The sequence below is a fragment of the Morus notabilis genome, unplaced genomic scaffold (genome assembly GCF_000414095.1).
Source record: "Morus notabilis unplaced genomic scaffold, ASM41409v2 Scaffold191, whole genome shotgun sequence".
In the NCBI taxonomy this organism is placed as follows: Eukaryota; Viridiplantae; Streptophyta; class Magnoliopsida; order Rosales; family Moraceae; genus Morus; species Morus notabilis.
The window spans coordinates 272,085-284,265 of NW_010366216.1; the positions used below are offsets into that span (position 1 = coordinate 272,085).

Below are 12,181 nucleotides of genomic sequence, written 5' to 3' on the forward strand. Positions count from 1 at the left end.
CTTTTGTTGCTTATAATGAGCATAAACATGTGACACCCATTTTGGAAATTCAAGAGATCTACTAGTGACCCTTCCACTATTTTGGTTATTGCATGGTAAAATATTAAAATTATTATATAATAAGAGGTGGAATTATTTCAGCACCCACCTTCAATGGTTAAGCTACAATGAGAACAACATTTAACTTTATTTCCATACAAAAATCCCAGATTTTATAAATAATAACCAGAATAAATTAAAAGGAGAAAAATATGTATAACTTAAATTAATCTAGCTAATAGTTGTTTTTGTGTAGCAGGGTTGCTCATATGACATGAAAGTGGGAATTAGCCTGTGAATATTCTACCCTGCTCTCTATTAATGGAGCTCCTATTCTACAAGATCTTCATGCAATTTTTTCCTCTATTTTTTTAATATATATACATATATATATATATATATTCTTGTGCTTTTTCCCAATGACAACTATTGCATAATGACAGAAAAATATTAAATAGCTATTGCCCTATTGCAAATTGGCCAATGTAGTGTTGTTCTGATGCATGAAATCCACTATACTAAATAATGCACATAATTATCTCGTGTTGGCTTCTGTTTGTACTGTGCCTATAGATATGAGAGTGAGAGCCAAAGATGAAGAAAGAAATGGACAAAAATTGAAAATTTTCAGCAAAATGTGGTTCATGGCTTAGAAGCCATGTGAGAATAAAGATGCTATGAACTCACTACTCAAGCCTTTTCACTGATGGTCTTATGGTAAATTTGACACTAGAAATAACATATAGTGACTAATAAAAGTGAGAGTTATGCATGAAATAAAATTCAAAAAAAAAAAAAGAAAAAAAAAAGATAAAGAAAGATCAATATAATTGTATATAGTCAAATGATAGAACTAGTGAAGGAACTTGCAGTGCCAACTTGCTTGGTGCTTTGACTGTCAATTTGTGAAGCTTAAGAAGCATCATGGATTTCTTTTTGGAGGTGGGGTTGGCTCTGTAAAAGTTTGATTACAAAAATGTGCAATGGTTTTTCCACTGTGATAAAAATGTGGTACTTCAAAATCTTCCAAGTTGGACACTTTTTAAATGGTTACATAAAAGAAGGGGAAAAAGCGAAAAGGGAGACAAAATCTCTCGAAGAATTTTCACCCTTTGTCATCACCAGGGGATCACTGGAATTTGGATCATAAACAGGGAAAAATTCATAGTAGATAAGTAACAAAAAAAAAAAAAGAACTGCCACTTTGTCCATCCCAAAAGGGGTTGGGATAAAACAACAATAATTAAAAAAAAAAAAAAAAATCTGTGGTTATTGAAGGGGAAAGAAGGTAGTTAGGAACTTGTCATTTTCATTACAAATGGTATTTTGTTATTCTTTTGCCTTTCTAATACATGTGTTTTAGTGCTGTTTTTTTTTACGTTTTACTCTTCAAGTTTGTGCCAAAGAAGAACCAGTTTCAGGCTTTTAGACTGGTTCATAATGTCATTGGTTTTCAAACTCATTAAGTTTGGCTAAAGCATTTTGTCAACATGGTATATAAATCCCATTTTTGTGCTTGAATATAAAATAAATATTTTAGTTTCTAAATAAACAAACACAATTGCAATACAATCTTCTCTCTATGCATGTTTATGCAAAGGCCGTATGGAATTCCACAATCCATTATTTTGAATGAAGGTGAAGAATATTCTTTGTGCTAACAATGGAAAAGAAAATAGCATATGTAAGCTTCTTATAAAGATGCCTAAAAAGTCTTTTTCAAACACATGTTCAGACAGGGAAAAAAAGGTACAAAATTTGGTGCTTTGATCACTCTTTTCTTTTGAAGTGGTCCCTTGATATGCAATATTACTTCAAATTTAGGTAAAAACTGGTCTACATTTTAAGTGCTGGTTTTTATGCTAGTGCTAATGGCTTTCTGGGGTCTCAAAATTGACAAAACAGAAGATGTAATAGTGGTTTTTTTAAAGTAGTATTACACATGAATTAAAATTTGCCTCCATTTAGAACCTCCCATTAAAATTTCCACTTTGGAGGGGAATATTAATTTTTAGGTTCTTTTTCATGATTGCGTTGACATAATAGAAACTCCATAGGGGTTGAATTTGGGGTTGCTTTTTCCAAGCTGGATACGTTTTTTATTTTTATTTGTACTAATAACGGGTTTAGACTTTTGGTAAGAATATTCATACCATGATTTAAATTATGGTTCATGGTTCGTTACAGTATTTTTTTTCATAAAAAATACACGTAAATCAAAAATAGTTATAATCTTATGATTCTAATCCATGAATCAAACGTCTCAGCCGTTTAGTTCATGAATTAGAATAATGAGATTTTAAAGTAGTATGCCTCAAAAAATCCGTACGTAAAAGACTCTGAATTTGAGACTTTATACACAAAATACTATCTTAAATGAGAGTATTCGTGCTCGAATAGTGACTTAAGATCAGTCTCATAAAACTTTATATTCTCTAAGGAGTTCTTCAAAAATAAATAATAATAATAAATAAAGAATAAAAAGTCAATCTAATTAAGGAATTCTTAAAGAAAACACATATTCATAATATGAGACTGTTTCAAAGTATAATATAATCAATTATATAAATTTTAACTAAATTTTCATGAAAATCAATGACATTGGGATGTCGCACTTTGTTTCCCAATTTAAATAGTTATAGCTTACTGTAAATTAGGGGTAGCAATTCATGTAACGTGCCGTATTTTGATCGTTTCTATTTAAATTTACAGTGAAATTTTTTAAAAACCGTAACACGAATACGACACAACCACTTTACGGGTTGACACGACACAACATAAAAATAACCCGTGACACGAAATTGACTCGTGAACCTGAAATTGACACGAAAATTGTATACTTTTATTTAGTTTTTTACATATTAAAAATAGCTTAAAATTCATAACACACTAAAATACAATAACATCCATTGAAATTAAGCAAATAATAGTATACAATTTTGAGTATGTTATATCGTGATATCACAAGTTCATAATAAAATAAAAAATATATAATGAAAAATATATGTATTTTCTAGTTTTTTACGAGTTTCATGTCGTGTTCGGATTAGACGAATCTAACCCGAAATTGACCCATGTTTTTCGTGTCAATTTCAGGTCGACCCAATTTTGACACGAATCTCTTTTTTCTTAACTCTAACCCGTAAAATTCGTGTCATTTTCGAGTCATGCTGTCATGTTATGACCCATATTACTATAAATATTTCTTAACGCGTAAGAATTATTGTGATCATGTCAAAAAAGAGTTGGTCGCTCCACACTAAGCTTTTTTTTTTCCAAGGCCATTACTGGAATTTTCATAAAAATTGGAGAATATAAAGTAAAGTTCCTCCTGTAAATTTTTTTTTTTTTGCCCAAATAAATTCCCATATCAATTTTTTTTTTCAATAAAAAATAGCAAAAAATGAAAAGCAAAATAAACATGAAGGGGTAGTAGTGGAATTTTGAAAGTTGGCTAACTCTTTAGTTTAACGATAAATGTTGTAGTATGTGTCTGATAGATACTGTTGGTATATTCTCCCATGTATCCATTCAATACTCCCATATATCTAATTGGCTGTGCAAAACACCAACCCCACTCACTCAACCAGAACTTCAACGATTCGAACACCAAGCTAGAGAGAGAAAGAGAAGAGAGAGAAGCTCTGTGTATGTGTGTCACCGTGCAATGGTTTCGAGGTCTGGTTATGGTGGCATGATGGGCGGGATTCAGGGAGGGACTTGGCCTCTCTGAATTCTCAGCTTTTTTTTCCTCGTGTGAAGCTGTGATAGTTTATTAAATGCAGAGAGGAATTGAATGGAAAAGAAAAGTAGTGGAACCAATTTATTGCAAGGAGTCATGATCTGGGTCAAGCTTGTTTAATCAGCTTTTTGGAGATTTTAAGGCTGTTTTCTGGTAATTTTTCGGTAGTGCTGATGCCAATTTGCTATCTTTCAATGGTTCCAGAGCAGCAAATGGTACTTTTCTTTCTATATATATATATATATATAAATATATCTTTTAATTTTATTGTTATTAACTTATTCGTTCTTTTTTGTTATTAGTTCTGATTGTTGATGGATGAAACCAATTTTGAATATTTGTTTTCTATAACTATTGCCGAAACAAGACCAATATCATGGTTGTATTAGAAGTTTTGGACATTAAACGTGTGAATTCTATGCTTCCTTTCTTTTATATTGCTAATTGTTTGACAAACTTGGTTTTTTTGGGTTGGAATTTGTTCTTATTCAAGAAAAGAAAGAAAGGAAAAAAAAAAAAAAAAAGCTAGCTTCATTTGTTTGTTTGAACTTTTAACATGATTGTTGGTTTTGAAGATGTTGGATTTGTCTTTAATTTGGATGTATCTACATGCAAAACTTTGTGTAAGTGGAGTACGAAAATGGGTTTAAACCTAGTTAATGTAGGAATATAAAAATATTATGTGAAAGATGCTCACTTCCCATTTTCCCAAATAATTTGGTTGGAGGTAGAGTTTTTGTATTTCTGAAATTGTTGCTCTACTGTCTCTTAAAACACTGGTCCTTCACGTTTTGTTATAAATTTTATAGTATATATCATAAAAATACTATTGTTTCTTATCTAATTCATTAAAGAAAAATTTAATTGAGGAAATCTGAAGTGCTTGCTTTGAATGATGAAGCATCATAGAAGCATTCTTTATGAGTTTATGTCTTGTACAAAATTTTCTTCCATGGAATTAAAATTGGCAATTTCTTTATTATTTGTTGTCCTTAAACAACTCTGAAATGCTAGTAGCTGCCATATTCCAAGAATATGGTTTTCTCTCACTTATTTGTACTAAAGATAACAATGGATATAATCTGTTAAATCTCTTTGTTCTTTGTTTTTTTTTTTTTGTTTTTTTTTTAAAGAAAATACCTAGACAAATATCCTGTTGTTAATCTAGTCTTTCAAAGCTATCCTTCAATGGATTCCACTGTGTATGAGAAACTAAATCGATAAAATACAGAAATCACTAAATCACATAATTTGATCTCTGGAATCTCTTCACTTCATATGCTTGTATTGCCTCTCCCTAAACCTAACTTTTTACTTTTTTAATTTGAGATAGGAGTATGTATTTAACAAGAAAGTTGGAAATTGTAGACATAGAAAATGTATTCTCAGATGTTATTACTATTTCAGTTCATCATGTCATGTTGAGAATTTTCGAAAATATTAACAAGCGCTTTAATGCAGGTTCCCAAGAATTACAAGCTGATAGGCGAAGCTTCCTCTTGCGGTTACATAAGGTTTTCTTAGAGTCATCAGAAAATAGCAGCTGGTTGTGGTAAAAGAGGTGTTATTGCTAGTTGTTCAGAAATTTTAAGAGAGGTTTTTTAAGCTCTTGCAATGACAAGTGATTTTTGAGACAGCCATCTGAGAGTCATGATCTGGTCTATTGCCAAATGGCTGTATATCGAGCCCTGATACATATCTAACAAGCTGTTTCTGTTGGTGGATTGTATGTTGCTTTCCTGACTCCTGAGTTTCTGTTGGTTGGTTGAACTCTTTATACAATTCAAACTCCTTTGGCAGTGGTTGGGGCAAATCTCCTTTGGCAATAAATTTAGGATCTTTTTGGTAGTTTTATTCATACATGTATAAAGAACATATCATTAAGTGAGGATTCAGCTCTTTTGGGCAAATCTCCTTTGGCAAAAGTTACAAAATTTCCCTTTGGTTGGGTGACATTCGCATTTATCGTTGGAAATTAATCTATCTCTACTTCACTCCTGCTGTAGGGCAGATCTCCTTTGACAGTATTTACTCTGCGAAATTCACCCCTTCCTTTGGGAAATAACTCAGCTAGTAGTAGCAATTCATTGCCATCTGCAGTCGGGACTTCATATCAAAATTTCTTCTGGGAAGATTTATCTCCTAGAAGAAATCTTGAGTCCATTCATTGGGCAAATCTCCTTTGGCATTAGGGAGTCATTCGTCGACTCTCATCGTCCTTGATAGGGCAAATCTCCTTTGGCATTACAACCGGCACATCATTTGTGTCGAAAATCAGCTGTCTATCTCAAAGAGCCATTTTCCAATAGCATTATTTTTTCCGCTGGGATCCGCACAAACTATTGATTCTTATAGCTGTGCCGGCTGAGGACTTTGACGACTGAAACAATTGTTCCTTGTTCCACATTGTGAAAGAAGGTAGCATTCAACTTCCCTCTATATTATTACTTTAATATGATTCATCGTCAGTTTATCATATATGTTGTTATTATTAGCAAGTCAATCCTAAGTTGCTTAAAGTTTCTATTTTAAGCAAAATGCAATTGATCACTTTGGCTTATATCTTTCACACTAAAGTAACTAAACCTTCCAAACTCTATCACATAATAATCTCTTATCCATGCTAAAGTTTCATAGGATAGTTATACAATGATATCTTTGTTTTAGACAGGTTTATATGCTTTCTTTGAAGAGCTTCATATCCTAAGAAAGGTCCTGTCCATATCAAAAAAAAAAAAAAAAAAAAAAAAAAAAAAAAAAAAAAAAAAAAAAGAAAGGTCCTATCTTTGTGATTCTGAAGATTATCCTAGTATTTGTGGCAAAAGTGCAACTGTGATTTATCTACTTTTGTGATTGAGGTAGGATGCCCTGCAACATTATTTTGTTTTATCTATTATTATTTTTCTTATATCTCTATTCGTTTTAATATTTTAGTAATGCTTTTTTATACATTATCACTACATATATACATACTACATGTAATGTTAGTAATAATAAATAATGTATACTTGTCTACTGGTAGGCATTTTCACGATGGATCTCCTCCTCAGCGACTCTGACTGGGACTCTTCTAGTGAAAGTGGCATGGAGGACCAAGAGGAAGTAGACTTTTTGTATGGTGGGCAAGCCCAGAGCCTTTTATCAAGTTTGGAGCAGAGCATTGAAAAAATTGATGATTTTCTCTCATTTGAGAGAGGATTTATGCATGGGGACATGGTTTTCTCTGTGACAGATCCATCGGGCCAAATGGGAAGAGTTGTTGGCATTGAGCTGCTTGTTGATTTGGAAAACGTTCATGGAAAAATTATAAAAGATATAAACTCCAAAAATCTATCAAAGATTCGATCCTTTTCGGTGGGAGATTATGTTGTTTGCGGGCCATGGATAGGTAAAGTGGAAAAGGTGGTTGACCTTGTAACTGTTGTTTTTGATGATGGGACAAAATATGAGGTCAACGCCATGGATCAAGACAAGCTGGTGCCTATATCTCCAAACATACTTGAAGATGCGCAATACCCGTACTATCCAGGACAAAGAGTCAAAGTTAAGCTTTCAACTGTCTCCAAGTCGGCCAAATGGCTATGTGGTACTTGGAAGAAGAATCAAGAAGAAGGAACTGTTTGTGCTGTGGAAGCGGGTTTGGTATATGTTGATTGGCTTGCATCCATACTCACAGTTAGTAATCTCAATCTTCCTTCTCCGCCACGTATGCTGGAGTCAAAAAAGCTGACATTATTGTCATGCTTTTTGCATGCAAATTGGCAACTTGGTGACTGGTGTGTACTTCAAGTTTCTGGTCATATGGGTGTTATGGAACAGAAGTTTGAGAGAGGGGTTAGAGGAAGAAACCTTGGTTCAAACTTTGATGCAATTTTTGTGATTGTGAAGACAAAAATTAAAGTTGATGTTGTGTGGCAAAATGGGAGTATCTCTTTGGGACTAGACTCGCAGACGTTGCTTCCTGCGAGTGCAGTAAATTCTTATGAGTTTTGGCCTGAACAGTTTGTGCTAGAGAAAGGCACCTGTGATGACCCACACGTGCCTAGTGGCCAAAGATGGGGTGTGGTTTTGGGTATGGATGCGAAGGAACGAACAGTGAAGGTGCAGTGGAAGACTAATACTACTGCTGAAATGAAAGATATGGATGGTAAACATATGGTAGAAACTGTGAGCGCTTACGAGCTTGTCGAACACCCAGACTACTGCTACTGTTTTGGTGATCTTGTGTTTAGACCGGTGCGTAATCAGTTTGATGATCAAGCGGATAATAACACAGAGGCCATGGCTGAGGAGAGGGCTGTGGAAGGCTATGGGAGTGATGAGAACAAGTTTCCTCAGAAATGTTACCTATCTTGCATTGGCAATGTTATAGGTTTCAAACATGGTGCTGTGGAGGTGAAATGGGCTTCTGGTATTATAAGCAAGGTACTGAATCTTTGTTTTTTTTTTTTTTTGGATTTATTATGTGTTGGATTGGTTATAGGAAAGTGAGATCCAATATTATTTACTCGTGATTCTGATAGGTCGCTCCATATGAAATTTATCGGGTCGATAAACATGACCATACGGTTCCAGTCGATGTGGAGGGCTTGAATGAAGAGATGACTGAACTTGACAAACAAACTTCAATGGATAAGGTAAAACTAGCTTTCTTGCTCTTTTGCATTTTCCCACTGTGATGCAGTGCATAATAGTACCAGCAAACTTTTACTGTGGGAAAATATGTTCCGAAACTGAGTAATTAAGTAGACAATTGTCTGAAATAAGTGAAGCTGGAAGTATATATTGAATTTGAGTAAGAATAAAGGATATAATATAAAAGGAATTTACAAAACGCATGTATTGATGTTAGCAACTTCTAGTGGAAGAAACAAGGAATATAAGTTTATGTATAAAATCTTGTATGACATTTTCTCTTTTCAACATCAATTAATTGTAGTTTCACGTTCAGGGTTTGCTAAATTCAGACAGTGTTGGCGATGGTTGCAAGAAACACCTATGGGAGTCCACTTCCTTTTTCCTTCCACAAGCCGCCATTGGATTTTTAACAAGCATCGCTTCAAGTCTACTTGGCACGTCTGGTTCCACATCCCGCTCGGGTTCAACACCATTGGTCCATATTCCTGAAGTCGGAAGCGAGTCTGGGATCCCTAAAGAAAAGGAAGTGCTGGAAGGGAGTGATCTGTGCAATGAGCCACAAATAATTGATGAATTGGATACATTTGTCAAGAAAATATTGAATCAGGAAGCTAAACAGCTTCCAGAGAATAAAGATCTGCAGCAGTCGACGTACAGTAATAATCCAGATAAGTTTAGGCAGTTTGATATGGCTGCAGATTGTTCAGATCACAATTTTATAAGTGCCGGTAAAGGATTCGCGTTGTCTCAGGTGAGAGAATTTTTTACAAATTTGTGTAGGTGTAAATTGTCACATTCTAGTTCTCAAGATAGTCCTTTAATTCCTTTCCATTGCATTTTGTTTCCTTGTAGGTGAAAAGAAGCTGGGTAAAGAAGGTTCAGCAAGAATGGAGCATACTAGAGAAAGAACTCCCTGGTTAGTACCTTAATCTTTTTCATTCCATTGAGCATTTCATTTAGCAATCAATCTCAACTCTTACAATATCAATCACTTAAGGAATTTGGAAAAAAAAAAGAAAAAGTTTTTTGATCGTTCTAAATCCATAGTAAATCAAAATGGAACCCTAAAATAATTAAATAGAAATTTCTTTTTGAAAATTTTTCTATCACGGTGGCAGTTTGACATATAAAAGCTTCTCTTATCTAAACAGAAACAATCTACGTCCGCATTTTTGAGGAAAGGATGGATCTTATCCGGGCAGCCATTGTTGGCACCCCTGGAACTCCCTACCATGATGGACTTTTCTTCTTTGACATATACCTTCCTCCAGAATATCCTCATGAACCACCAGTAAGTTTCTGCAGTGCTTATCATTAACCTTATGATTTTCATAACGACTGGTATTTCGATGAAAAGATGAAAATCTTACATTAGTTATCTTGGATGTGAAAATTCTCTACAGATGGTGCATTATATTTCTGGTGGGCTTCGTGTTAACCCGAACCTGTACGAGTCTGGCAAGGTCTGTCTCAGTCTGCTGAATACGTGGGCTGGAACAGACACTGAAGTGTGGAATCCAGGGAGCTCCAGTATTTTGCAAGTTCTTCTCTCTCTTCAGGCTCTTGTGCTTAATGAGAAGCCTTACTTCAATGAAGCTGGATATGATCAGCAGATGGGAAAAGCTGAAGGAGAGAAGAATTCAGTAAGCTATAATGAGAACGCGTTTCTCATGACCTGCAAGTCCATGTTGTACCTGCTCCGAAAGCCACCAAAGGTACAATGCTTAATCTAATATGGGTTTTACTGGATAGTAAATGGCCATTAGAGTAACAACTTAGTATGTGACTATTGTCGGATAATCTATGAATGTAGTAAATTGTACAGTCTAACTGAAATTGTCTCAAAAGAGCAGTGCTATTGGGCATTACCGGTGCTCAGCATCATAACTCACTGTAGGGAGGGACCCCGCATGTGAGGCTCGCGTGTGGTACCTATTCCATTGTGAGTTGTGGTGTTGGGTGCTACAAATGTCCTTTATCATTTTCATCTTCTTTAGTGTCATTTATATGAAAATGGGCAATAGACCAAACCAAGACCCTACCGTGTTCGACAGAGAAAAATTAGTTTTGTTCCTTCAATTTGTCTTTCATGATTTGACTAAACTTTACTACTTTGCAGCATTTTGAGGCACTTGTAGAGGAACATTTCAGTCTACGCTCGCAACATATTCTAATGGCCTGCAAGGCATACATGGAAGGAGCTTCAGTGGGGTGTGCTGTTGGTTGTGGCAAAACCGAAAACGACCATCAAAGGGGAAGCTCCACAGGCTTCAAAATCATGCTCTCTAAACTCTTCCCCAAGCTTGTAGAGGCATTTTTCGATAAGGGAATCGATTGCAGCCAGCTTGCAGTGCCAGAAAAACAAACAGGCTGATTGCTGCATAAAGTTCTCGTGTATAATATGTATATTTGACAGTGGGTTGCTTGAAACTTATTCAACAAAAATTAAAAAGTTTTAGAAGTGGAGTGAATAAATCAAAACAAGAGCACAAGATTAAAAAGTGTGCCTTTTGTTTTGGGGCTTGCTGTGTTTCCAACATGTTGTGAATGGTGATTATAGATGCAGTGGAAAGAAGTCCACATAAGGTGTAATTATAATAGATGTATTGGTGTTGTGAAGAAAACTCAAGTAATGGCAATAAGTTGGATTTGTGTGCTTGTAAGTCTATGATCTCATATCAAGGTTGCCTCAAGGATGCATAAATGGAGTAATTTGCATATGATTTAATCTTCTTTTAATTTTCATTTTCTTTGACGCGTCATTTCCTCCGAAACATTTGCTTCACTCTTTTTTTCTTTTTCTTTTTTTTTTTTTTCCAGCAACTTGTTTTAGCCTCCTTTGGAATCATTTTTGAAGGTCCTTTTAAATGAAAAGCTAAAAAGCAAGACAAAGCAGGGTAAAAGAGGAAAGGATAAAGAACAAAATGAGAAGTGGACCCTGTCCTAAAGCCAAAAGTGAAAAGATGAAGGCCTCAGATGAGAACTTTTTGATGTATTTATGAGTTTCAAACAATGTAACTACATATATATCTCCTTTGTTCTTTAATATAAAAAAAAAAAAAAATAGAACTACCTTATGATCAGTCATTTTTTTGGTGGACTGAGCAGTTATCTTTTTCTTCTTTCTTTTTTTCTTTTTTTCTTTCTTTCTTTCTTTATTTCTTTAGGTTGAATGATAGTCAAATTCACGTGAAATACTGAAACTTGAGTTGTTTTTTATCAAGCAAAATGTGTTTTAATGTCCCTCAAATAATGCTTACAAAATTGACTACACGGTGAAAGAACAATGCTATAGTTGTAGACATTAGTATTCAATACCGCATCCCAATAAAAAATGAGTCACACGAACTTTAAGAGTATGTTTGGTAGGAAAGAAAAGTAGAAGGAATGAAGAAGGTGAAGAGATTATGAGAGGGAAAATAGAAATGTAGGTTGTTTGGTAGGAGGGAAAAGAAAAATGAAGAGAAAATTGAGTGGAAAATAGTACATGTAGGTCCCACCATTTTTCTTCTTTCCACAAATGGGCAGAAAATGGGAAAAACTCATTAAAGTGAGTAAAGTTACTAAACTACCATTTTCTCCGTCAACATCCAAGCAAAAAATTTAAGGGTATAAAAGTAATTTACGAGTAAAATTTTCTCTTTCCTCCCAATTTAACTTTCAATACCAAACAATTGAATGTAAGTTCATTTTCTTTCAATCTTTTCATACCAAACAACATAAAAGAAAATTAATTTTCTTTCCATCATTGTTATTTTCCAT

At 34.4% G+C, this 12,181-nt stretch overlaps 1 protein-coding gene across 3 annotated transcripts; it reads left to right on the top strand.

Moving 5' to 3' along the window:
* The first annotated feature begins 3,626 nt into the window (after positions 1–3,626).
* LOC21397647 (probable ubiquitin-conjugating enzyme E2 24) lies at positions 3,627–11,152 on the top strand. Of its 3 annotated transcripts, none has more exons than XM_024173342.1 (10): positions 3,627–3,996; positions 5,243–6,199; positions 6,449–6,639; positions 6,804–8,206; positions 8,305–8,418; positions 8,733–9,170; positions 9,272–9,335; positions 9,571–9,710; positions 9,823–10,134; positions 10,539–11,152. In XM_024173342.1, exons 4-10 carry the CDS (start codon positions 6,815–6,817, stop codon positions 10,791–10,793), a joined length of 2,715 nt encoding a protein of 904 aa, XP_024029110.1. In that variant the 5' UTR covers positions 3,627–3,996; positions 5,243–6,199; positions 6,449–6,639; positions 6,804–6,814; the 3' UTR covers positions 10,794–11,152. The 3 variants fall into 3 exon arrangements, with proteins under 3 accessions (XP_024029110.1, XP_024029111.1, XP_010108186.1); XM_024173343.1 differs by having other exon boundaries at positions 6,453–6,639; XM_010109884.2 differs by lacking the exon at positions 6,449–6,639.
* Positions 11,153–12,181: the final 1,029 nt, after the last annotated feature.